Consider the following 24,772-nt stretch of genomic DNA (forward strand, 5'->3'; position numbering starts at 1 on the left):
TTGACCATTTCTGCCAGGTGCTCTTCTAGTAGGAACACCCATAAATATGCCCATTGCGTGCCTAACGGGATATTCTGGCCCTAGATTAGCTGTCTGCTGGGAGGGAGAGGAAAATGAGTTTGATATCTAGTGGGAAGGGGCAGTACATAGGTACCAGTTGTCTAGTGTGAATGAGGAGGACTTAGGTTAGTGGTGTCTGGTGGAGAGTGTTATGCTATATCGGTTACCTAGTGTCCTGGGAGAAGTAAGGTAAGATTAGTAACTGATGACTTGGAGAGAAGGATTGGAAATATTGCCTGGTGTCCGCTGTGGGAGTATGGCTATGATCAGATAGCAGAGAAACCGTCAGAAATTCAAGGCTGACCCTCCGATTTCTGCTGTAGTTTTACAGTAACTGCTGCTTTTCTGTACACATTTGCCCAATTCAATGGAGCTAATCTGCCCGTGGTTACGCAATGCTGCTTGCATGGCGGGATATGCCTCATAAAGTACATCAAGAAGTGACATCACTTCTTTTGTTTCAGCGAGTTTGCAATTCCGCCCGAAATAAACAGTGCGGTTTCCCATTGGAGACAATGGTAGGCTTATTACAAGTGTGTTTTTTTTTTTTAGAGCTCTTGTGTGAAAATTTTCATTTTGAATAGTGCCTATAAGCTTTAATGTTACCTGGTGTCTAGTGGAAAGGGAAGATATGCAATGTATGTCTGAGGGGGATGGGGCTAGATAAGGGCCTGGTATCCAGGGCGAAAAGTTTTGTTTGGACAAGTTACTTGATCCTGCTGAACCTATCAGCCTTAGGATGGAACTGGTGATGCCCCCATGATGGCACAAAGTGCTGATATCACTCAGAGGGTGGCAAGCAGATGGACTATAAAGTGTGTCTGCTCCATAGGCATCCGTGTAAGGAGAACTGTCCCAAGGGTAACAATGCCCTTCTCTCCAACAACGGAGCAGAACCAAGTTCTTGGTCTGTCTTCAGGTAGCATTATGGGTAAACTAGTACCAGATAAGGACCATTTTTGCAATGCCCACCCCATTTTTACCCAGTGATTGAATAGGGAGACCAAGTGCAATTCTCTAGTATGCTACAAATATTTGTAGGTCCATTGCACATGAGCCCTTGTAACCACTGTTCTTGCCCAATACGTCAGTGACAGCAGGAATTTTGTTAATCTAGGATGAGAGATGGTCAGGATCTGTTTATTCAAAAAAACTGAGGACAGGTGAAGTGAACATGTTATGTGCTACCTTCAATACATACAATATTTCCAAAGCAGAACAAACATTGTGTACATCTTACAAGTACAGATTTTAGGTCTACGTTCATAATTGTCATATAACAATAACAATGTGAAAGAATAAAACCTGGTAATGAGCATTTCGATTCTGCTGCTATCTACATGCAATAAATAGGTGGGGTAGAAAAGGAAAATGGTAGACAAGACCGTAACAATCTGACATGCAACACAGATTACCGACAAAAATAAAACGATACAGCATATAGAGTATATACAAACAACACCTAATACGTCTGGTAACACAATTAGTCTTTATGCCTAGTAAGTTCTTACATTTCATATATATATATATATATATATATATATATATAGCATCCGTGCAACTAAATAGATTGTCATTTATGCTCAAAGTTTTGTCATCTTCACTTCGTTTTAGTTAGACATGTCAGAAGATACAATGTGTGGGTTTGTACTCCTCACTACTACTATGAAATCACTGGCACTGTATTCTGTTAGAGATTTTGAGTAATGGAAATCTCCAAAACCACCTCTGATTTTCATATGGAGCATGCTCCATCGGACATCATATTATGGAGCTATTCTCCCCTAGTAGCATTGCTGATAGGAGAGAAATTCTCCCTAGCACGGTGCCATAAGGAGGTACCACAGTACAGAACAACAAGGACCATGTGCCTCTGTACACACAGCTCAGCCGTAAAAGTGGTTTTCCTACACAATCAACGATTATCACCTATCCAATGGATAGGTGATAAATATTAGATCATTGGGGTTCCCACCGCTGGAACCCCCATCAATTATTAGCAAGGGGGTCCCGAGTATGAAGTGGTGGTCGATCATATGTGCTGCTGCTGCTCCATACAACTTCATAGGAGGTATAGAAATAGTCGAGAGATCCATGTAGAAGTACTGGTTGGAGGTCTGTGGATAGACGATAACTGAAATTTGTGAGAAAACTCTTACATGTCTCAGAAAAAACAAATCACCTCTAAAAATACATCTGCACAGTGAATGTAGATCCATTCTGCTAAAATACAATGATCAAAAGCCCCCTACCTGTGACCCCCAATGAATCCCACAATTCCTTTACTTAAGTCTTATATAATTTGGCTAAGCTCACATGTTGTTTCACTGTTTGTTTCCATCGCGAAACTGCAGCAATTCGTGATAAAATGTGTGCGGTTGTTGGCCGCATGGCACCACTACGTGTGAACCCAGCATTTAAGTTCTAGGTATGGATGAGCATCTTAAAGGAACTTCGTATTTTGTGGAGACACTATTCAGAGCAGGGCTTGTGCAGAACGAGAGGTGAAGGATCCACATTGTAAGCAGGTCAAAACGCCTGATATTAAACTTGCGTGACCTCTTAAATGGTAAGGGATCAATGACTGAAGCCAGCCATATCATTAAAATAATTTTCTAGAAGTTATTTAGTAGTTTGTACATTGGTATATAGTAAACATATCTTCTTATTGATTGTCAGTGCCTTTTTAGATGATATGTTGTAATAACATAAATAATTGCATAAGTGGAGTCCTAAAGGATATGTGCACTTTTCCAACCAAATTGTATTTCTCAAATGCATTTTAAATAATAAAAAAAAAGTATCTACAGCTCTTATGTTGACTTATCTGTCTCCATATATACATATTACAAAAACAATTGTGTGCTCCTTCATTAATGTGTACCCCCTTTCCATCTGCCCCCTCTTTTACAGACTGTAAATCAGCAAGAAGAGGGAGCAGATTGAAGGGAATAACACATGACTTCAGTATCAGACAACACTGGATTTGTTTGTAGTCTGTCACCATGGAGATACAGAGGTCTGCATAGGAGCTGTAGACTCCAAACCATATCATTTTTTAAATGAAGACTATTTGCATAACTTCTTTTTTTTATTTAAGATGCACTGGAGCAATATATACAGTGTGGGTGTGTATGTTATGTACACATTTACATTTTAAAATATGAATACATATAGAGTAAGAAACAATGTAAGCTAAACTTTACATAACACCTACAGAGAAAATAAGAGGCAATATTACTATAGAATATATACAATCATGTTTGGGAATGGTTGTGATAATTGAATAAGATAAAAAGTGGTATGACCAACACTTACTAATAGGATAGTTTAATGCTATTAAGAAAAGAAAATTAATTCATTGGTAGTTATGAGCACAGACATTTTCTTTTTTTCCTCATTTTACCAAAATGATTATATGAAACTGGCCTGAACTTAGAGGCTATGTTCACACGGGGTATTTTGCAGGAGGAATATCTGCCTCAAAATTCCGTTTGGAAGTTTGAGGCAGATATTCCTCTACCTGCACGCCGATTTTCGCGGCGTTTTCCACCCGCGGCCATTGAGCGCCGCGGGCATAAAACAGTGCGAAATACGCTTTCTCTGCCTCCCATTGAAGTCGATGGGAGGTCAGAGGCGGAAGCGGCCGAAGATAGGGCATGTCGCTTCTTTTTCCCGCGAGGCAGTTTTACTGCTCGCGGGAAAAAGACGCTGACGCCTCCCATTGAAATCAATGGGAGGCGTTCTCGGGCCGTTTTTGCCGAGTTTTGCGTCGCGGTTTCCGCATCAAAAAACTCTGCAAAATACTCCGTGTGAACATAGCCTAAGGCTGAGTTCGCTCAGAGTTTTTTGCAGGCAGATTTTCATCTGCCTGCCCACCGTTTGCAGCGTTTTTTGCTGCGTTTTTTTGCTTGCGCCCATTGAGTGACACGGGCAAAAACGCAGTGAAATACGCCAATCTGCCTGCCATTATTGTCAAAGGGAGATCAGAGGCATAAACGCCCAAAGATAGGGCATGTCCCTTCTTTTTAGTGCGAACGTTTTTTACCGCTCGCGGTAAAAAAACGCGTCCACCTCCTAACGAAATCAATGAAAGGCATTTTCAGCCGTTTTTTGGCCCGTTTTCGGACGCGGTTTCTGTGTCAAAAAAACCTCTGTGTGAACAGGGCCTTAGAGGACCTGTCACCTCTTTTGGCATGTCTTTTTAAGTAAATATTTGTATCACCCATGAAATAACAATGCCAGAACATCTGTGCTTAGAACTCTGCGTTTTCCTCTTCCTTTGTTATTCCTCCTGGGACTGTAATAAATAAATTGACAACTGGGTGTTACCATTCCCCTTCTCAATAGTGAATGTACCTACAGTCTGACATTGGATAGTGTCAGACTGTGTAGGGACACTCCCTATTGACATAATAGTAACACCCAGTTGTCAATTTATTCATATATTTCCAGTAGGAATAACAGAAGAAAAGATGTTCCAGAATTATACAATATTTTACTTTAGCTATGTACACATCACATTATGTGAACATTATCAGAGAAACGCGTCAGGAAAGTTTCCGACGCATGTGCCGATTGTAGATGTACTTTTTTTTTTTAGTGTATAGGAAAAAGCAGCGGACTGTGGTTTCTTATACAGTGGGCCAGATGATAGATTTGTAAAGCGTATGCACTGACAATGGTATGGGATGTCATACCTTGAAATTATTAGGATATGGCTGAAAATTCCTCTAGAGCGGGCATGGAAACACCATTTGTAAAATTAAGCAAACCACATTCGGTTTTTCAAATTCAATGGTACTTAGAAGCGGCCATCAAAGATTTGTCATAAATGTCTACTTGTTCACGTTTTGAAGATCAAATAGCCAGACAGAGAAGTTCCCAGCGTGTTTTTCTTGATTGACCCTTGAAGTAGTTCAAACCAAACCTTCTCGTACTTCTCAAGCTCCACAACGGCAAATTGATGTTTAAGGCTTTCTGCTGGCTCTGTGCTGCTGTTGTGAAGGGCAATTCTGTGCCGTCCACCAAAAACCAGATGTCCAAGTCCTTTGCCAATGCCAAAATCCACACTTATTGAAAAGGCGTATACTCCACTGTATGGAGCTGTGAAGTGGCCATCTTCTGAGGGAAATACATTTCCATAATTCAAATGGATATCACTAAATCTGATCATTTTTGCTCCTTCTGCACCAGTGGAAAAACCTGCCCCGAATGCAACGAGAGGATCTACAATAAAAACACATACCATGGATATTAGTTTACAGACACCATTTAAAATAAAATGTGAAGCATGATACATTTTAGGAAGTTCTATACAAATTGCTTGTTTCTCTTTTAAAGGGGAAAGACCATCCAAGGACGTAAGTGCCACAGAGGTAGCCCGTGTGGCTACTATGAGGCCACTGGACAGGTTGGCCCTGTCCTCCATTTTAATGTGGGTGAGAACCTGCAAAGGGATGTGGTCTCCATAGTGGGAAGCTGAGCAACTTCTTCATGCATCTGTAATAACGGCCATATTGGTTGTCCGCTAGCTTTCCCAGTAAAAAGGAATCAAGTGGGTTTTGCACTTCTGGCACCATCTCAAACGAAAAAATACAGATCTTTTATATGGGCTATTGCTAATTGAATTTGTTGCTCGATATAAAAACAGAAACAGGTCCCATGCTGACTGAATTCAATATCTACGCATACAAAATTTACCTTGCAGGAGTATTTATTTCTGTCGGAGTGCATATTTATCATCAGATCGTTAGAGACGCTCCTGTGTTTGAGATGCTTTAAAGAATATATTTGGGAATTGAAAAAAAATGTCAGTTTCCATGTCTACTCTTATTATTGGTTGCAGGAGCGTTCGTCTAATCTTCAGGGAATTTCAAATGACTTATTCTTACCAGTCGGATCCATCAGCTGACACAGCCCTTACGCTAAAGCTCACTGACGGACTACATGTCGCCGTAAACGGCAGAGTGTAGTCTGTTGCTAGATCTACATTGTGAGGAACAAGAAATTCGCGCAGTCCTACAGGTGATCGGAATCCTCCCATAGCTAAGGCAGCGAGCTGAATCTCTTCCCCCAGTGAAGGAAAGCGAGATGAGAAAGTCACGTGAGCAGGCAGGACAGACCCACTGACCATCCCAGATTACTTATGATAGGTCCACATGTTCTACTGCACTGTAAAAACCTTCGCGATATCACTCTTACTCCTTTGTGTCTTAAAGAAGCAATTGTAAGAAATGAAATAATTTTTACAAAATGGTCAAAAAAAAACCAAAATTAAACAAAATGTTAAATTTATCATATGTCGATTTTCGCCCTATCAAAGTTTGCGTTTAGTTTAAAATAACACTTGAGACAAACGGACAGTGCGTTGTGCCTAGTGGAGGGCCTGCACGTTTTTGATAGTCATGTAATTGCATTTTTTTTTACGTTTTCTGCAGCATGCCGTCTTTGTTACTTTGTTCCCGCTTATAGACATCTGAAAATATAAATTTCATCTCCCAAAATAATGGTATTGTGCAGTTGTATTCTTCTATGTAATTTATATAGCACCAATATATTCGGTAGCACAGCCTTGACCAATAACCCGGGGGTCTAAAAACTTAGAGGTTCTTCAACCTAAATGTATTTTTACAAAAACCTGTCTAATATGTAAGAGATGGAGAAAGTGTTGTTTGAATACTGGGAATTGTCCAGATTTGGTAGAGTTTTTGAGTGAATCCTCAAACTATGTACACGCGTAGCGGAATTGATGCAAATTGCCTGCCCAGATTTGTGGACATAAAATCCGCAGTGGAATACAGTAGCAACAAAGAGGATGAGATTTACACAGATCTCATCCATATGTTGTGGAAATTGACCTGTGGTGAAGAATTTTAAATCCACAGCATGTCAATTTCTTCAGGGGACCTGGGAAGCATTGCCACGGGAGTGCCATGGGAGACGAGTATAGTGGGATTTTTTAGACACTTGGCTGATTTCAGCTGGAAAATCTGTACCATTTCATGTGGATTTGTTGCTGCGGAAATGTTCACAGTGGCATTTCTGCCTCCAGCGTTAGACGTAAGCAAATTAAAATATGCTGCCTGACAACCCCATTGAAAAACATGTAATTGTTAGTTGTTCTGTCCCTAGAAACTGGATTGTCAGATATGATCGGCATTACAGCCCAAAGCTAGATTCGCACTGCGATTAAGCTGTAAAGGGAAATAGCAACACGTTCGTGGTCATAGTATTCCTTATCGCGTTCCAGTAAGAGTTCTAGTTTTCTATTTGTGTTGCTCAGAAAACTTAGGATCAGTGTATACCTGCTTGATTTTAAGCAGCATCAACAATCTTCCAAGAATCTATGACAATTCAGGTCGTAGAAGTGGGAGACTCTTGGTACTTTGTCATTTTAAATGCGACATTATTGAGAAATTCTGTAAAATTCATAAATTAAAGAGTTACTCTACTTTTAAAAGACTTGTAACATGTCAGAAGTTTTCATTGGCTGGGGTTCAAGCACTGGGACCCCCACCGATCACTAAGACAAAGCGGCAAAAGCACGCGGGCTACCTAGCTACATTAAGCACTGGCATCCTTATTTCACTAGCATTGTCCTAGCAGCTACTGCATACTTGTCAACAGCCCCGACTTTTGCATAACTGTCCTGCAAAACAGGCAGCTAAATGGGCAGTATTCATGCAAATTTGTATTCAAAGCGATGTTTCTGCATTTGGGAAAGGGGCTTAAATGACGTGAGATTTGGGATTAGGATGTTGGTAAGAATGCTACTGCGATTCTGGCGCTAGTCATGGAGACGCAGGAAGTCACTGTGACTTTCAGATTATCTCTTCCCTTCATTTTCAATATGGAGGGAAGCTATAGTCTAAGACTGTTTTGATAGTAAAATAAAAGACCATGGCTCAGTCTAAGTGAATTGAGTGGGCGGGCAAAACTGGTGATAGAATTCACCTGTGCCGTGCCCACCCACTCCATTCTGATGATGTAGCCTGAAAAATTAGACTCAAAAGAATGGCGGCTAGGTGAGTGCAACAGATTTAGTTTTTTTCTTTAAATACTTACGACCTAATTGATCAAAACTGTAAGAGAAAAACAGCCCTTGTCCTATAGCAACCATTCAGTGCACAGCTTTCATTTCTTTACCTGTTCTGGAAAATGAAAGCTGCAGGGTGATAGGTTGCTATAGGTTTTGAGGTCATTAGTTTTTGTTGTTTTTTTTGCTATTTCAGTGGGCAAATAGCAAAAAAATAAAATAAAAAATGCACATCAAGCATGAGAAGGCTGAAGAACATACCTTGATAGGGTACTGTGGTTTCATCGGATTGCCAATGTTCCTCATTGTGCTTTTTTGTTTGTTTTTTACTTTCTAAGTCCCCTCCTTTCTGTCCCTTCTTCATCTTTTTATCAATGAATGACTTGAGTTTTTTAATGTCCAGAGGCATCTCTGAGGAAACTAGAGCTTCGTAATTTCCAAATATCTTATTGAATAACTGTATATGTTTATTATAAAGCTCTCTTAAGCTTTCAATGTCCAGCTTCATATTAGTAATCAAGGTGTTAAGTGGCTTTAAAGCATCTACAATGGTGTAATTGTTGGGATAAAGTATATTCGAGAAGGAAGACTCCAGTTCATTCACTTTGACACGGAGATGCTGAAGTTCCTTTTTTAAGATCATAATATCATTAGATTCAGATTCATCAGCATCGTTTCCTCTAGACGCTTCATAATTCGGCTCCATGTGCACTAAACTGCCCCTCTGAAAGGGACCATCAAGTGTTTTTCCATCATTATGTTGCTCAACATTGAAAATGGGAGAGGAATCGGGGGAATTTTGGGTTTCATATTGCATCTCCAAGAATTGCAAGCGCTCCCTCATGGAATCTGTATCGAGCAGCTGCTTTTCCAACATATGCAACGTGCTGTTCAGAACTTCATGCATTTTTAGAACTGTCATATACACTACTTCTGGATTATCTTCAGAGAGAAGTTCTAGAGCTTCTTCACCAAGAAGAGCTTCCAACACTCTTTCATGTCTTGTGGCATCTTCTAGAAGAGAGCTGAAAGAACCATCTAGATGTTTGATGTGGTTATGGATTTGACCATTATCCATCCTAATAAGTTTAACATCATCTGTAATGTTTTTCATTTGCGTTTGCAGCTGGGAAGTGATCAGCATTAACTTTCGGCCTTGTTCTTGTTGCGCGGAAAGAGATTGACGATTAAACTGTAGAGCCTGCGATAGGTCTTCTACAGAATATTGCAGAGAGGTCTTTGAACTTCCTTCTTTCTGTTTGACATCTTCTATTCCGTATAAAACATCTCTAAACTGATTTGAGAAGTTCCGTTGTATTTCCTCAAGAGCAATTATGTCCAAATTCATTTTGTGGCAGTCACAATTCTGAAATAACTCATCACTACCGTCTTGTATACTGGCAATAGTATCATTGAGTTCCATCATCTGCCTCTGGAGAAGAACTTTGTTTTCTTCCATGATGAGGCTTTTCTCCATGAACTGTACCTCAACTTTCTCAGAGTTCTCTATAAACTTGGTACGGAGTTCCTTTAACCATTTTTCCAGAATACTAATATTTTCAAAAGCTGCCTCTGACTCGATCAATAGATCTTTAATCTGGTTTTCGTTTTCCATAAGTGTCTTCTCTGCAATGGATGATTTCTCTCTTGGTCCTGGAGAACAATGTGATGTGATATTTTGAGCAAAATCTAGAAGATCATCTTGAATTTGTTCCTGTCCCCTGCGGAGTTCACCAATGCTAAAGTTCAAGAAGGAATACTGTGACTGTTGAAACTTTAGATTCCGTTTTAGCTTTACATCTGTATCAGCCTTTATCATGGTCAAATTATACTGAAGGACAGTCTGTTGTGTGTGGAAGTTGTTATCTATCTGTTGTTTCATTTGTTCAAGTTTATCAACATTTTCTTGAATTTTTGATTCAAATTTGGTTCCTAGCTCATAAAGGTCTTTCTTTGGTACGGAATTCTCTAGGAATATATCCAATGTTCTTCTGTTAATCTCAACACTTTCAGAAAGGTTCTTCACCATATTATTAAGATTTTGCAGACTTTTATTAAAACTGTTCCATATAGGGCCAAAATGAGCTTTGAGGAAGTTTTCAACATGTGGTAGTACCACTTCGCGGACAACACGGTCATCTATTTCTGCAACAAAAATATACACTATTAAAATAAACTTCTGGAAATAGTTTAACAGACTTATAAAACCTAGACTGTGATATATTAAGTAATGTTTTCTTAAAGGACTGATGAAATATTACCCAATTTATTGTCGACCCCCCCCAAAAAAAATTCAACATACCTGACTCATTCTGACTGTTGCCTAGTGAAATGGTAGTGTTATTGCCCAATGCGTTCTGAAGATCCTGAAGATGACTAGCAGCCTGATGGATATCATTTTGTATATCTTCTAATAGGATTTCTTGGCTTTCGACAGCTTTAATAATTTCAGTCACCTCTGCAGAACAGAGAAAGTTGAAATTGCGTGAAATTAAAAAATTATTATGTTTTAGAGATGATTGTAAATTTAAGGGGTGTTCCAATCCACAGGATAGGTGAGAAATGTATGATTGCTGGAGGCCCCACCACTCGGACAACCACCGATCACAAGAACAGGGATCCCGACCTATGGGGCAAACGAAAACAGCCAAGCACTTTACTCAGCTGTCTCTGTCAGTCCCTTAAACATCCAATGGAGCGGCAGTACATAAATGCACGACCTCCACTCCATTTAAAATTCTCAATGCGATTATGAAGTGAGGAGAACCGGGGTCGGGATCCCGTTCTAGTGATTGGTAGGAGTCTCGGTGGAGGTGCCCCAGCGATGATACATTTATCACTTTTCCTGTGGATCGATAAGTGTGCTTAGTGGAAAAACCCCTTAGAAGATTAAAGGGGTTATCTACTTCTTACAATATCTCGCCACTAGAAGGGACCCCTTCAAATAATATAATCACATGGTGTTCTGTTGCAGGAACCCCCAGCAATCAACTTTAGGCTACAATCACACGAACGCGGCCAACCTCAGACGTGAAAAACTGCTGTGTTTCACGTCCGAGGTGCACCCGTGCGGGACATGTTATCACGCATCCCCCATAGACTAGATTCTATGGAGGGATGTGTGAAGCGTAAAAAATAATGTCCTATTTTTTCACGGACCCTTCACATGCTCCGTTCACATACATGAGTCTGTATGACGGCCATTGTTTTAAAGACCGTCACACGGACATGATACATGCTCGTCTGAATGAGCCCTTTAGTCTTTAAGGGAACCTGGCAACAATTGTTTAAGTTCCCTGCAGCGAAGTAACATTTTACACAGCGCCCATTGATATCTATGGGCTGTTTATGTAATACAAGGACAAGTTGAGTTTCCGGAGCTCTTTGTAGATCCTCTCCCCTCAATTGTTGGAAGTCCCAAATTAGGGACTTTACTATCTTAGGTCAGAATGTCTTAATAGATTATTTGAAATATGTTTTGAAAACCAGACAATTCCTTCTAATATTAAAGGGTTATTCCCATCTTTTATAACTATGGGAACCCCACTGATCCTGAGAATAAAGGGGCTGCAATGCTGATTTTAAACTTTCTAATCTTTCCCCGCACATCTCTGCTGGGAACTGCTGCCGGCCATATTTCCTTTTTTTTAAATTCGCAAATAAAGTATATTGTAAAACATCAGAAGTAAATACAGAGCATTACTATGTGTAGACAACGTGTCCACTGCAAGCAAAAAAGAAACCAGCACGTCAACATACCGATGCGTCAGAGGAATCATAAGTTCAGTCAAGTAAGACCATGAAAGTCATCGAGTAAAGAAATGACATACAAAATAATAGTATACAAAACAATATAAAGCAAGCAGGGTATTTGGTAAGTATATACTCCTTGAATATTTATGAACCAGTATGTAGAGCCGATCACTGCCTAAGGCATAATATAGAGAATTAACCAGCTAACTAAACACTCAGTTTCCACATGTAGAGATGCACAAAAGTATAACATAAACATGTCCGGCAACATTCAGTGGAAGATCAGGACCTATATTTATACCACGTAGAAAAAGGTGTATAATGTATACAGTATACATGGAATGTAGGAGGGGCCAACTGGATATGGGCAAAATAGGAGCCACATCCGTGGCAGCAAACAGAGTCAGAGATTCTGTGTTGGGAGAGCATATAGTAGCAAGAGACTGCAGCCATCTATCCAAAATTTTGGTGAATTTGAGAGGAAATTTTCTATGTTGGAAAAGCCATTTCTTGTGGGGTAACATACTACCAACCAGAGATAGCCATTCTGCTAATGTAGGAGCACGACAGGACAACCAAGTTTTGGCCAACAGCTTTTTGGCATAATATAATGTCTCAATAATAAATGTATGGATACGACGGGTCATATTCCGCGGGGTCAGGAGTGAATAGACAAGTCTTAGGGCACAGCGGGACAGGAGACCAACATCTCATCATTCAGAAATTTGATAACTTGATCCCAGAACCTAGCTACTTTAGGGCAGGACCACACTAAATGATAAAAGGAACCTGAGGTAATTCCACATCGGCCATATTTACTTTATAATATGATTATACCCCCTTTAGTATCAGGTATTCTAAACAGAGGTTAGATGACTGTATGTAGCATATTTGAATCAAAGTGGAATAAATATAATGTTGGATGTAATTTTAACTCCTAACAACTATCCTAACCACAATTACACCAGTCAACAATGAAAAATTGGCCGTCACATAGTGTTTATTTTCGTGTTACAAGCGGATTTTCTGTTATATGTCTGTAATATACAGGGCATGCTGCATATTTGAAATTTTACATAGTGCCTTAAAAATTGTGTGTTCGCATAGCTTGGAATGTAATTTGGTTTAATAGGGTCATTGTCAAGCCTCTGTACTCCCTGTACCGGCGAGTAATTTATATTTTTGAGAAGGAATACAATTTATATTTTTTGGGATTTATATTTTGTGGTTTTTAATGTATGTTAACAAGTACATTTTTTTTATCTTAAACAATCTTGATATATGAATTTCAAAACATTTTATTCATATATGTTAATTTCCCATTTGCTTCTATTATCCTCATATTACAATATTGCCTATGCATCTTTTATTTCAACTAAAAAATAAGACAACCTTACCTGATCTCCGTGGAGGTTCTTGAGTTTTTTCAGAACTGAATACATGGTCCAGCGGAATGTGAATAGCATTAGGATCTGTAAATGTGTAGCATAAGTCAGTTTTCAAAAGTTCAGTAAAAAAAAAAAAATAATCGTACTAACCACCATTGTTTAATAAAATTTGGGGCCAAGGGACAGCCTCCTGCTAGGACTGCTCTTGTGCATCATGAAAGGAGCAGCACTTAAAGTGTACAACCATATATCCAACTGTTAACATCAGTGATTCAATTTAGAAGTTAACCAGTGTATTGTACTTTTTAATATGTTTTATAAGTTTATATCATAAAATATTGGCCTTCAGCGGGAAGAACATAGAGGAGAAGGAGCCTCAGAATTGGGACTAAAATGTGGCCTCCATCAAATACTGGTTGACACCACCACACACCTAACCACCTTGAACAGATGTCATTGGTGGTTTGCCCAAATCGTCTTTCCATGATCCTTGGGTTGGTTCCCCACCCTTGTCTTCTTACATTGTACACCCTGTGGAGAGAGGATAACTTCACGGGTTTATTTAAAAGATGCGACTAACCAGTGCTGGGTCCGTTATCTCCAGTACAGTCATAGAAGCCTCATGGGATGTCTTTGTGGTATGTAAGTTATTGCTGATTGACATCTTTTGTTCCAAGATTAGTAGTGTAGAGATACGGATATGCAAAGTTTACTATTGCAACCAGGTAAAAAAGCTCAATGACCTATTCATCTAATTACACAACAATGCAATCGCATAAGATGGTGCTATTTCTGTTATAGGGTGAACAGATCTTATACAATGTCATTAGAGGTTTGCTCAGCTCCGGCACAGTGTACTCTTCAGCATCTTAATCTATTTTGTTCTTACCAGCATATTCACAAGTGGAACCCGTATATCCGGGACAACATTTCCATTCCAAGCTGGTTACAAATTTCCTCTTCAGTTCATAAATTGGTTTTTGTGCTAGCCGGTACCTGGAAGAAAAAAAAAGAGAGAGAGTCAGGGCTAGTTTATCATAGGCCCACTTTTTGAGGCTGTGTATAGGGGGTTTTACACTGGGCAATTATTGGGAAAACGATGGCAGCGACCAGCAGAGGAACGGGAAAGCAATCGATCATCTGCTGGTCGTATCATTTTAAAAAACTGAAATATTATCGTTGTCGGCAGCGCATCTCCCTGTGTAAACAGGGAGAAGCGCTGCCGACATGACAAATAATGTATGGGGACGAACGATCGGAGTAACAAGCGCTCGTCCCCATACATAGCACCTTGGGAAAGGAGCTGCTGGGACATGACCAACATCTGGGTGGATTCACAGAGGCTGGTGGTATGCTACGTGATTCACAGAGGCTGGTGGTATGCTACGTGTTTCACAGAGTCTGGTGGTATGCTATGTGATTCACAGAGGCTGGTAGTATGATATGTGATTCACAGAGACTGGTAGTTTGCAATGTGATTCACAGAGGCTGGTGGTATGCTATGTGATTCACAGAGGCTGGTAGTAGGCTATGTGATTCAGAGAGGCTGGTAGTTTGCTATGTGATTCACAGAGGCTGGTGGTATGCTACGTGATTCACAGAGGCTGGTGGTATGCTACGTGTTTCACAGAGGCTGGTGGTATGCTATGTGATTCACAGAGGCTGGTGGTATGCTACGTGTTTCCCAGAGGCTGGTGGTATGCTATGTGATTCACAGAGGCTGGTGGTATGCTATGTGATTCACAGAGGCTGGTGGTATGCTATGTGATTCACAGAGGCTGGTGGTATGCTATGTGATTCACAGAGGCTGGTGGTATGCTATGTGATTCACAGAGGCTGGTGGTATGCTATGTGATTCACAGAGGCTGGTGGTATGCTATGTGATTCACAGAGGCTGGTGGTATGCTATGTGATTCACAGAGGCTGGTGGTATGCTATGTAATTCACAGAGGCTGGTGGTATGCTATGTGATTCACAGAGGCTGGTGGTATGCTATGTGATTCACAGAGGCTGGTGGTATGCTACGTGATTCACAGAGGCTGGTGGTATGCTATGTGATTCACAGAGGCTGGTGGTATGCTATGTGATTCACAGAGGCTGGTAGTATGCTATGTGATTCGCACATATTTTAACACAAATTGCCGTGGTTTTGCGATGCGGTAGATCGCAATGTTTTTTACTGGTAAAATGCATATTTTTAGTTCCACCTGTAAAAACTATGAGGCCAAAGCTGCGTTGCATCCGTTGCAATTTTGGCGCACATTTTTTTCAACCGCATAGCGCACTATGTTGACTGTGTTCAAACAGCATCAATTTACAATAGGCAAATCCGGCAAGATTTTTTTTTAAATCCACAGAAAAAATCCACCGCTGGGTTTTTGCCTTCAGCTTGGCAAGTAGATCCACATGCAGACTAGCCCTATTTTAATTCATTTGAGCTACCTGAGGCCATTCTGTGGGAATATTTTTTCGAGCATGGGATTGTAGTATAAAATACCCCATTCACATACATTTCCTGAAGAATGTTCCATGCCTAAATCCTGACAATCTTAGGTTATGTTCAGAATGCTGTCGGGCAGATTATCTCAAAAACTTGTTTTACATAGCTGAGCTGCTCGAATACTTTCATAATGACTCATTGGAGTGCGTGTCTCTGGTGGTGGGGATGGGGGTAGTAGGGACGACCGAGTTACAGCTGGTGAGTATGTGGTACAGGTTGGTAGCTGGTCAACAAGAGTCACTGGTCCATGGGCATAATTAAGGCTGGTTTACACGGGCAGACTTCTGCCCATTGACGATATAACGTTGTTTTTAAAAGGCCCTTTCACACCAGCCAATGCTTTCTGTATGAGGACGAATGATTGTTAATATGATCGTTCGGTTCCCATCCGTTTGCATCATTGTCAACTGTTTACACGGGGAGATGTGCTGCCAATAATGATGATTTTATAGGCTGCACAAATAATGTGATCAGCTGACGAACAAGCGTTTGCTTGTTTGTCGGCTGATCGCTGCCCGGTTTACACCGGTTAATAAGCGGGAACAAGCGTTTCTAAGAACACCCGTTTGGCAGATTATTGGCCCATGTAAATGGGCTTTTAAAAGGGGTATTCCAGTTTCAGCAAATAATTGTTGTTCTTTGTATAATGAAAAGTTATACAATTTCTTTATATACTTTAAGATCTGTAACAATTTCTCATGGTTTACAAAATCTCTGCTTGCTGTCCTTTACTAGGAATCTTTTTTTGTTCACTTCCAGGGGATACAATTCTGTCCATGGTCATGTGATGGATACACAAGTGCAAGGCTCATTATAGTTCTAGTATGTAGTAAATCAGAGCTGTGTCTTCCGACAAGTGTGCCCATCACATGACCATTTCCAAAATTTTATTTTTCCAAGAAAGTGAACAATAAAGATACCATATTGAATGTCAGCAAGCAGAGATCTTGAAAATTGAGGAATTGATACAGAAAGTATATTAGAAACTTCTAGAACTTCCACTATACAAAAATATATTTATTTATTTTTGCTGAAACTGGACAACTCCTTTAATCTGGTCTTAAGAAGTGCCAAATTCAGAACATGAACATTTGAATACATGGCGATAAAAAAAAAAAACTTAAAAGGGTAAGGCCACATTTAGCAGGTGCAGCTCAGCCAAAGTGAGGGCAATAGAGAACCGCACCAGCATGTAGTCTCTCCGTAGACCAATATAGCCTTATAATGATGGTTTGTACATGCAGGGCAATTGAAAACTAGTCTTATACCTCAAATGTACATCAAACAGCCTCCTCCACTAGTAAAGGTTATACCAACCAAACTCAAAAATGCACAGAGTGAACAGTGTGCTGCAGAAACAAACCTTTATGGGATTTTTTTTTTAAATATATAGAAGAAGAATATTCTGCATACTCACATCGTTTTCTGACAATCAGGTGTTCCATGGGGACAAGGCTGCTGGGACCTGATGACGTACTTCTCCGTTTTGCAAACATCCACATAGGTCACAACTCGTTTTCTTACGAAAGAACACCAATTCCTAAAGACAACATTTATTAGTATTGACTTCACCCCAACTTGGTCATGTATGATTATTTGGATATTGCTTGTTATTTTTTACCTGTGCCAGTTTAGTTGGTAAGGCTGGGTTCACACGACCTATTTTCAGATGTAAACGAGGCGTATTATGCCTCGTTTCACGTCTGAAAATAGGGCTACAATGCGTCGGCAAACATCTGCCCATTCATTTGAATGGGTTTGCCGACGTACTGTGCAGACGACCTGTCAAACGACGACGCGGAAAAATACAGCCTCGTCAAAAGAAGTGCAGGACACTTATATACATTATATGCAGGGCACTTCTTTCAGACGTAATTTGAGCCGTTCTTCATTGAACTCAATGAAGAGCAGCTCAAAATTTACGGCTGTCAGAGAAGCCTCGCAAAATGCGAGGAGGAGCATTTACGTCTGAAACGAGGCAGCTGTTTTCTCCTGAAAACAGGCTGTCTTTTCAGACGTAAAAGCCTGCTACTGTGTGCACATACCATTAGTCACCAAACAACTATAGAATTAAGAGGGCACTGCTATAAAACAACAGATTAACGCCCCCAGCAATGAGTTTTAACAAGAATATCCATGATCTTTGGAATACTCCCATTCAGAGATAGAAAGAAACAGTAAAAAGCTGAAATGTCATTAGAAATAATAGAAATATATTGCAAAAATGTCCCAATTCTATTGATGGGAATAATCGCTCCACCTACAAGGTACCACTACTCCCTTCTTCCTTCTCAGACCTCAATTTCCATGTTTTTAACCCCTGTCTGCCTATTCTACAAACGCTGCCATGGATGGACCTGCACTATTTTGCTATTGTCTCTTTCATTCTGCACCCCATAACTTAGTCTTGACTTCATCCTGAAACTCCACAATTCTTTCCAGGCTTCTTTGCGTTTTACAGCTCTAAAACAAGCCTGTATACCATGGTGATAAAGACCCTCATATAGAATAACAAATTACGACTTCAGTACATATAGTTAAATAAGGGTGCGAAAAGCTCTCTTGATGCCCAGGAGTTTTGGAATGCACCTCACCAACCATCGTCCCTTAAGTTTAGCCACTAGAGTTCTTATTTATAACACATACTCCTTATTTAAGAAATTAGACAAATAAGAAAGGTAGAGATTTTTTTTACATTCATGAATTGCACCCCCCCTTCCTAATGGTGCCATATGCAGCTGCCTACGATGCCTACTCCTTATCCCGGCCCTAAATAAGCTCCATTTACTTAAGAGATGGTTCCCCAGATAGGAAGATAAGTAGTTGCTGGACAACCTAGACCCTTACACCCCGAGGGGGGGGGGTGCTAAGTGAACTATGTATGTGTAATGATGGGTGTAAGGAAACAGACAAGTGAGCCCTAATCTACCCGCCACTCAGTCCCTGCCTACTTGCAACGACCCGCCCTAGGCGACGGGGTACAACTGGGCGACGGTCCCTACGCTCAATAAGTGCATGACAGACAAACAGACAAGGGTACACAGAAGCAAGGGAAAAGGGGCAACACCGTGAGCAACAAGAGTGGTGAACGAGCCTGAGTCAAACCAGGAGTGTACGAAGTACCAAACGCAGAGCAGGAGAGTAGTGAACAAGCCGAGTCAAACCAGGAGTGTACGAGGTACCAAACGCAGAGCAGGAGAGTAGTCAGTAAGCCAGGGTCAATATGAAGCAGGGTCAAATAGTTCAAGAAGCTGCAGCAGGGCCAGGAAACCAAACGAGAAGAATCACAAGCAAGGAGGAACAGGAAAGGCAGGTATAAATAGACAGAGGGTGGGAGCTAGCTCCGTCTGGCCAGGCTGTGATAGGCTCTCCCACTCCTAAGCCTGCCATCCTGAGTGGTGGAAGATGGAGTCAGTCTCACAGACATAGAAGCAGGTGCAGACTGATTACCTATGGGCGTAGATACAGAAGCTGTGCCTGGCAGATCCTTAACAATACCCCCCCTTTTATGAGGGGCCACCGGACCCTTTCTAGATGGACCTGGTTTATTGGGGAAACGAAGGTAGAACCTCCTGACCAATACCCCAGCGTGATCATCCCGGGCGGGTACCCAAGTCCTCTCCTCAGGCCCGTATCCTCTCCAATGGACCAGGTACTGGAGGGAGCCTTGGACCATCTTGCTGTCCACAATCTTGGCCACCTCGAATTCTACCCCCTCAGGGGTGAGAACGGGGACAGGAGGTTTCCTCGAGGGAGCCAAGGACGGGGAGCAGCGTTTAAGGAGGGAGGCATGAAACACGTCGTGTACTCAAAAAGATGGGGGCAACTCCAGTCGGAAGGAGACAGGATTGAGGACTTCAATTACCTTGTACGGCCCTATAAACCGGGGAGCAAACTTCTTGGACGAGACTTTAAGGCGCAAGTTCTTTGACGATAACCACACCAGATCCCCGACAATAAACAAAGGGTTAGCAGAACGTCTTCTATCTGCCTGAGTTTTTTGTATGTTCTGGGACGCCTCTAGGTTCTTCTGAACCTGGGCCCAGACTGTGCACAGTTCCTGATGAACGACATCTACCTCGGGATTGTTGGAACTACCAGGTGAAACGGAGGAGAACCGTGGATTAAACCCAAAATTACAGAAAAAGGGGGAGACCCCTGACGAGTTACTGACCCGGTTATTAAGGGAAAATTCGGCGAGGGGAATGAATGAGACCCAATCATATTGACAGTCAGAGATAAAACACCTTAAATATTGTTCTAGAGACTGATTAGTCCTCTCAGTTTGGCCATTAGTTTCAGGATGGAAGGCAGAGGAGAAGTACAGATCAATCTCCAACTTTTTACAGAAGGCTCTCCAAAACAAAGAAACAAATTGTACCCCTCTGTCAGAAACAATATTGACAGGGACCCCATGGAGACGCAGAATGTTTTTGACAAACAAGGTAGCTAACGTCTTAGCATTGGGTAGTTTTTTGAGGGGCACAAAGTGGCACATCTTACTGAAGCGGTTTACTACAACCCACACCACCGACTTGCCTTGAGATGGAGGCAAATCGGTGATAAAATCCAAGGAGATATGGGTCCAAGGTCTCTGGGGAATGGGCAAAGAACGTAGTAAGCCCGCTGGTCGAGACCTGGGAGTCTTGGACCTAGCACAAACCTCACAAGCGGCGACGTAGGCCTTAACGTCTTTAGGCAACCCAGGCCACCAATAGTTTCTGGCAATGAGGTGCTTGGTACCCAGGATGCCTGGATGACCAGATAGTGCGGAGTCATGATTTTCCCTAAGTACCCTTAGCCGGAATTGCAGGGGAACAAACAGCTTGTTCTCAGGAAGGTTCCCGGGAGCTGAACCTTGATCAGCAGCAATTTCAGAAACTAAATCAGAATCAATAGAGGAAATTATTATACCTGAAGGCAAAATACAAGCAGGATCTTCCTCCAAAGGAGGGCTGGCCATGAAGCTACGCGACAGTGCATCGGCCTTAATATTTTTAGACCCAGCCCTATAGGTAACCAAAAAGTTGAATCTGGTAAAAAATAACGCCCATCGAGCTTGTCTCGGGTTTAGCCTCCGGGCAGATTCTAGGAAAACCAGATTCTTGTGGTCGGTTAGGACCGTTACCTGGTGCCTAGCCCCCTCCAAGAAGTGGCGCCACTCTTCAAATGCCCATTTAATGGCTAAGAGTTCACGGTTGCCAATATCATAGTTACTCTCAGTGGGCGAAAACTTCCTGGAGAAGTAGGCACAGGGACGGAGATGGGTGAGGGACTTGGTACCCTGGGACAAGACAGCCCCCACTCCCACCTCGGACGCGTCAACCTCCACGATAAATGGCTCCATTTGGTTGGGCTGAACCAACATCGGGGCCGAGATGAAGCACTTCTTAAGGACCTCAAAAGCCTGGACAGCCTCAGGAGGCCAGCGGAGGAGATCAGCACCTTTGCGAGTGAGATCCGTAAGAGGCTTAGCGATGACCGAGAAGTTAGCAATAAATCTCCTGTAATAATTAGCGAACCCCAAGAAGCACTAAAACGCCTTCAGGGAGGCAGGTTGGACCCATTCCGCCACAGCCTGGACCTTGGCGGGGTCCATGCGGAATTCATGAGGAGTGAGGATTTGACCAAAAAATGGTATCTCCTGCACCCCAAACACACATTTTTCGGTCTTCGCAAACAGTTTGTTTTCCCGAAGGACCTGGAGGACCTTCCTGACATGCTCAATGTGGGAGGACCAGTCCTTGGAAAACACAAGTATGTCATCAAGGTACACTACAAGAAATACCCCCAGGTAATCTCTTAAAATCTCATTTATGAAATTCTGGAAGACCGCGGGAGCATTACACAACCCAAAGGGCATGACGAGGTATTCGAAATGACCTTCGGGCGTGTTAAACGTGTTAAACGCAGTCTTCCACTCATCCCCCTCTTTGATGCGGATAAGGTTATACGCTCCCCGTAGATAAAACTTAGAGAACCATTGGGCCCCCTGAACCTGATTAAAGAGATCAGGAATCAAAGGAAGGGGATACTGGTTCCTTACAGTGACCTTATTCAAGTTACGGTAGTCAATGCATGCTAAGACCACCATCCTTCTTCCCTACGAAGAAGAAGCCAGCACCTACTGGAGAAGTAGAGGGGCGAATGTAACCCTTGGCCAGGCATTCCTGGATATACTCTCTCATGGCTTCACGTTCAGGACAAGAGAGATTAAATATCCTACCCTTAGGGAGCTTAGCTCCTGGTATCAAATCGATAGCGCAATCGTATTCTCTATGAGGAGGTAACACTTCGGAGGCCTTCTTAGAGAAAACATCAGCAAAGTCCTGAACAAACTCAGGTAGCATGTTCACCTCCTCAGGGGGAGAAATAGAATTAACAGAAAAACATGACGTCAAGCATTCATTACCCCATTTGGTAAGATCCCCAGTATTCCAGTCAAACGTGGGATTATGCAACTGCAACCAGGGAAGGCCTAAAACCAAATCGGACGATAATCCCTGTATCAACAGTACAGAGCACTGCTCCAAATGCATGGAGCCAACAAGGAGTTCAAAAACAGGGGTATGCTGTGTAAAATAACCATTAGCAAGAGGAGTGGAGTCGATGCCCACTACCGGGACAGGTTTAGGCAAATCAATCAAAGGCATAGCTAGAGACATAGCAAATTCCACAGACATGATATTAGCAGACGACCCTGAATCCACAAAGGCACTGCCGGTAGCAGACCTACCACCAAAAGAGACCTGAAAGGGAAGCAAGATTTTATTACATTTCATATTTACGGGAAATACCTGTGCGCCCAAGTGACCTCCCCGATGATCACTTAGGCGCGGAAGTTTTCCGGCTGCTTATTCTTACGCCTAGGACAGGTGTTCACTTGATGCTTGTCATCCCCACAAAAGAAGCAGAGACCATTCTTCCTGCGGAACTCTCTACGTTGTTGGGGGGACACGGAGGCCCCGAGTTGCATAGGTACCTCCGAGTCTTCCGTGGAAGAACGAAGCAACGGAACCTCGGGATGCATCATGGGGGAGTCAGAGGAGAAAACACAAAAACGTTCACGTTGTCGTTCCCTGAGACGTCGGTTAAGTCGTACAGCTAAAGCCATAACCTGGTCTAGGTAGTCAGAAGAGGGATAGCTAACTAGCAGGTCTTTCAGGGCGTTCGACAGACCCAACCTAAACTGGTACCTTAAGGCAGGGTCCTTCCACCGAGAAGCTACGCACCACTTCCTAAAGTCAGAGCAATACTCCTCCACAGGTCTCTTACCCTGACGTAAAGTCACCAGCTGACTCTCGGCAAAGGCAGTCCTGTCAGTCTCGTCATAAATGAGTCCGAGAGCAGAAAAGAAAAGATCAACGGAGGAAAGTTCAGGGGCGTCAGGAGCCAAGGAGAAGGCCCATTCTTGGGGCCCTTCCTGGAGCCGGGACATAATTATACCCACCCGCTGACTCTCAGAACCTGAGGAGTGGGGCTTTAAGCGAAAATAGAGTTTACAACTCTCCCGAAAGGAGAGAAAAGTCTTCTGGTCCCCTGAGAACCGGTCAGGCAACTTGAGGTGGGGTTCAAGAGGTGAGGTGAGGGGCACTACCTTGGTAGCGTCAGGCTGGTTGACCCTCTGAGCCAGGGCCTGGACCTGTAAGGAGAGACCCTGCATTTGCTGAGCCAGGGTCTCAAGGGGGTCCATAGTAGTGTGAGGGACCAGGGTAGACTAGGTATAAGGGCTTGTGATTATGTAATGATGGGGGTAAGGAAACAGACAAGTGAGCCCTAATCTACCCGCCATTCATTCCCTGCCTACTTGCAACGACCCGCCCTAGGCGACGGGGTACAACTGGGCGACGGTCCCTACGCTCAATAAGTGCACGACAGACAAACAGACAAGGGTACACAGAAACAAGGGGAAAGGGGCAGTTGCCCACGGCAACACCGTGAGCAACAAGAGTGGTGAACGAGCCTGAGTCAAACCAGGAGTGTACGAAGTACCAAACGCAGAGCAGGAGAGTAGTGAACAAGCCGAGTCAAACCAGGAGTGTACGAGGTACCAAACGCAGAGCAGGAGAGTAGTCAGTAAGCCAGGGTCAATATGAAGCAGGGTCAAATAGTTCAAGAAGCTGCAGCAGGGCCAGGAAACCAAACAAGAAGAATCACAACAAGGAGGAACAGGAAAGGCAGGTATAAATAGACAGAGGGCGGGAGCTAGCTCCGTCTGGCCAGGCTGTGATAGGCTCTCCCACTCCTAAGCCTGCCATCCTGAGTGGTGGAAGATGGAGTCAGTCTCACAGACATAGAAGCAGGTGCAGACTGATTACCTATGGGCGTAGATACAGAAGCTGTGCCTTCCTTAACAGTATGTATGCAACTGTGCATGCACTACATGTAAAATTGATGCATTCGATTTTAAAGGAGTTCTATTGTCCTGTAAAATATAGATCTGGGTGTGAATGGTTTGTGCAGTCAGTGTCTGCTCATTTACACTAAGCGTCTGCACCCATCCGAATGCCACCTATGAAATGAATCAGTCTTTTCATAGGTTGCTTGCAGAGCATTTTCAGTAAGAAGAAATCCCTGCTCACTGCTGTCTGGGGCCAAGATCTAACATGGCATTACGTAATCTTTCATCCTAGACTATAGAAGACAATACAACTCTTTTACATGTCCAGGGTCGAATTTGGTCTATTTATTTGATCTTTCCTACTTTTTTCCCATGGAGCATTGCCCGTACATAAGTCTTCATATGTCCACCCGGTCTCTTCAATGAGAACCAGTAACCTCCTGAGCTGCGTCTAAGGGATCTCAGCTAACCAGTACCCTGCTCTGTACTGATGAGGGGCATGAATCCTTAAAGAGGCTCTGTCACCAGATTGTGCAACCCCTATCTGCTATTGCAGCAGATAGGCGCTGCAATGTAGATTACAGTAACGTTTTTATTTTAAAAAAACGAGCATTTTTGGCCAAGTTATGACCATTTTCGTATTTATGCAAATGAGGCTTGCAAAAGTACAACTGGGCGTGTTGAAAAGTAAA

The 24,772-nt window shown here is 42.4% G+C and overlaps 1 protein-coding gene across 3 annotated transcripts in view; it reads right to left on the minus strand.

Moving 5' to 3' along the window:
- Nucleotides 1-1,179: 1,179 nt before the first annotated feature.
- The window catches only part of MMRN2 (multimerin 2), a 43,124-nt gene continuing 19,531 nt past the window's right edge, over nt 1,180-24,772 (minus strand). For 2 of the 3 annotated variants that reach the window (XM_075841718.1, XM_075841719.1), the window contains exons 2-7: nt 17,157-17,279; nt 14,129-14,235; nt 13,249-13,323; nt 10,401-10,556; nt 8,360-10,243; nt 1,180-5,289 (exon numbers count right to left, since the gene is read on the minus strand). In XM_075841718.1, coding sequence (XP_075697833.1) covers nt 4,907-5,289; nt 8,360-10,243; nt 10,401-10,556; nt 13,249-13,323; nt 14,129-14,235; nt 17,157-17,279 — 2,728 coding nt within the window. In that variant the 3' untranslated portion in view covers nt 1,180-4,906. The remainder of the gene's footprint in view (nt 5,290-8,359; nt 10,244-10,400; nt 10,557-13,248; nt 13,324-14,128; nt 14,236-17,156; nt 17,280-24,772) is intronic. The other variant, XR_012851064.1, reaches the window with a different exon arrangement.

Source organism: Rhinoderma darwinii, chromosome 11 (assembly GCF_050947455.1).
Source record: "Rhinoderma darwinii isolate aRhiDar2 chromosome 11, aRhiDar2.hap1, whole genome shotgun sequence".
NCBI lineage: Eukaryota > Metazoa > Chordata > Amphibia > Anura > Rhinodermatidae > Rhinoderma > Rhinoderma darwinii.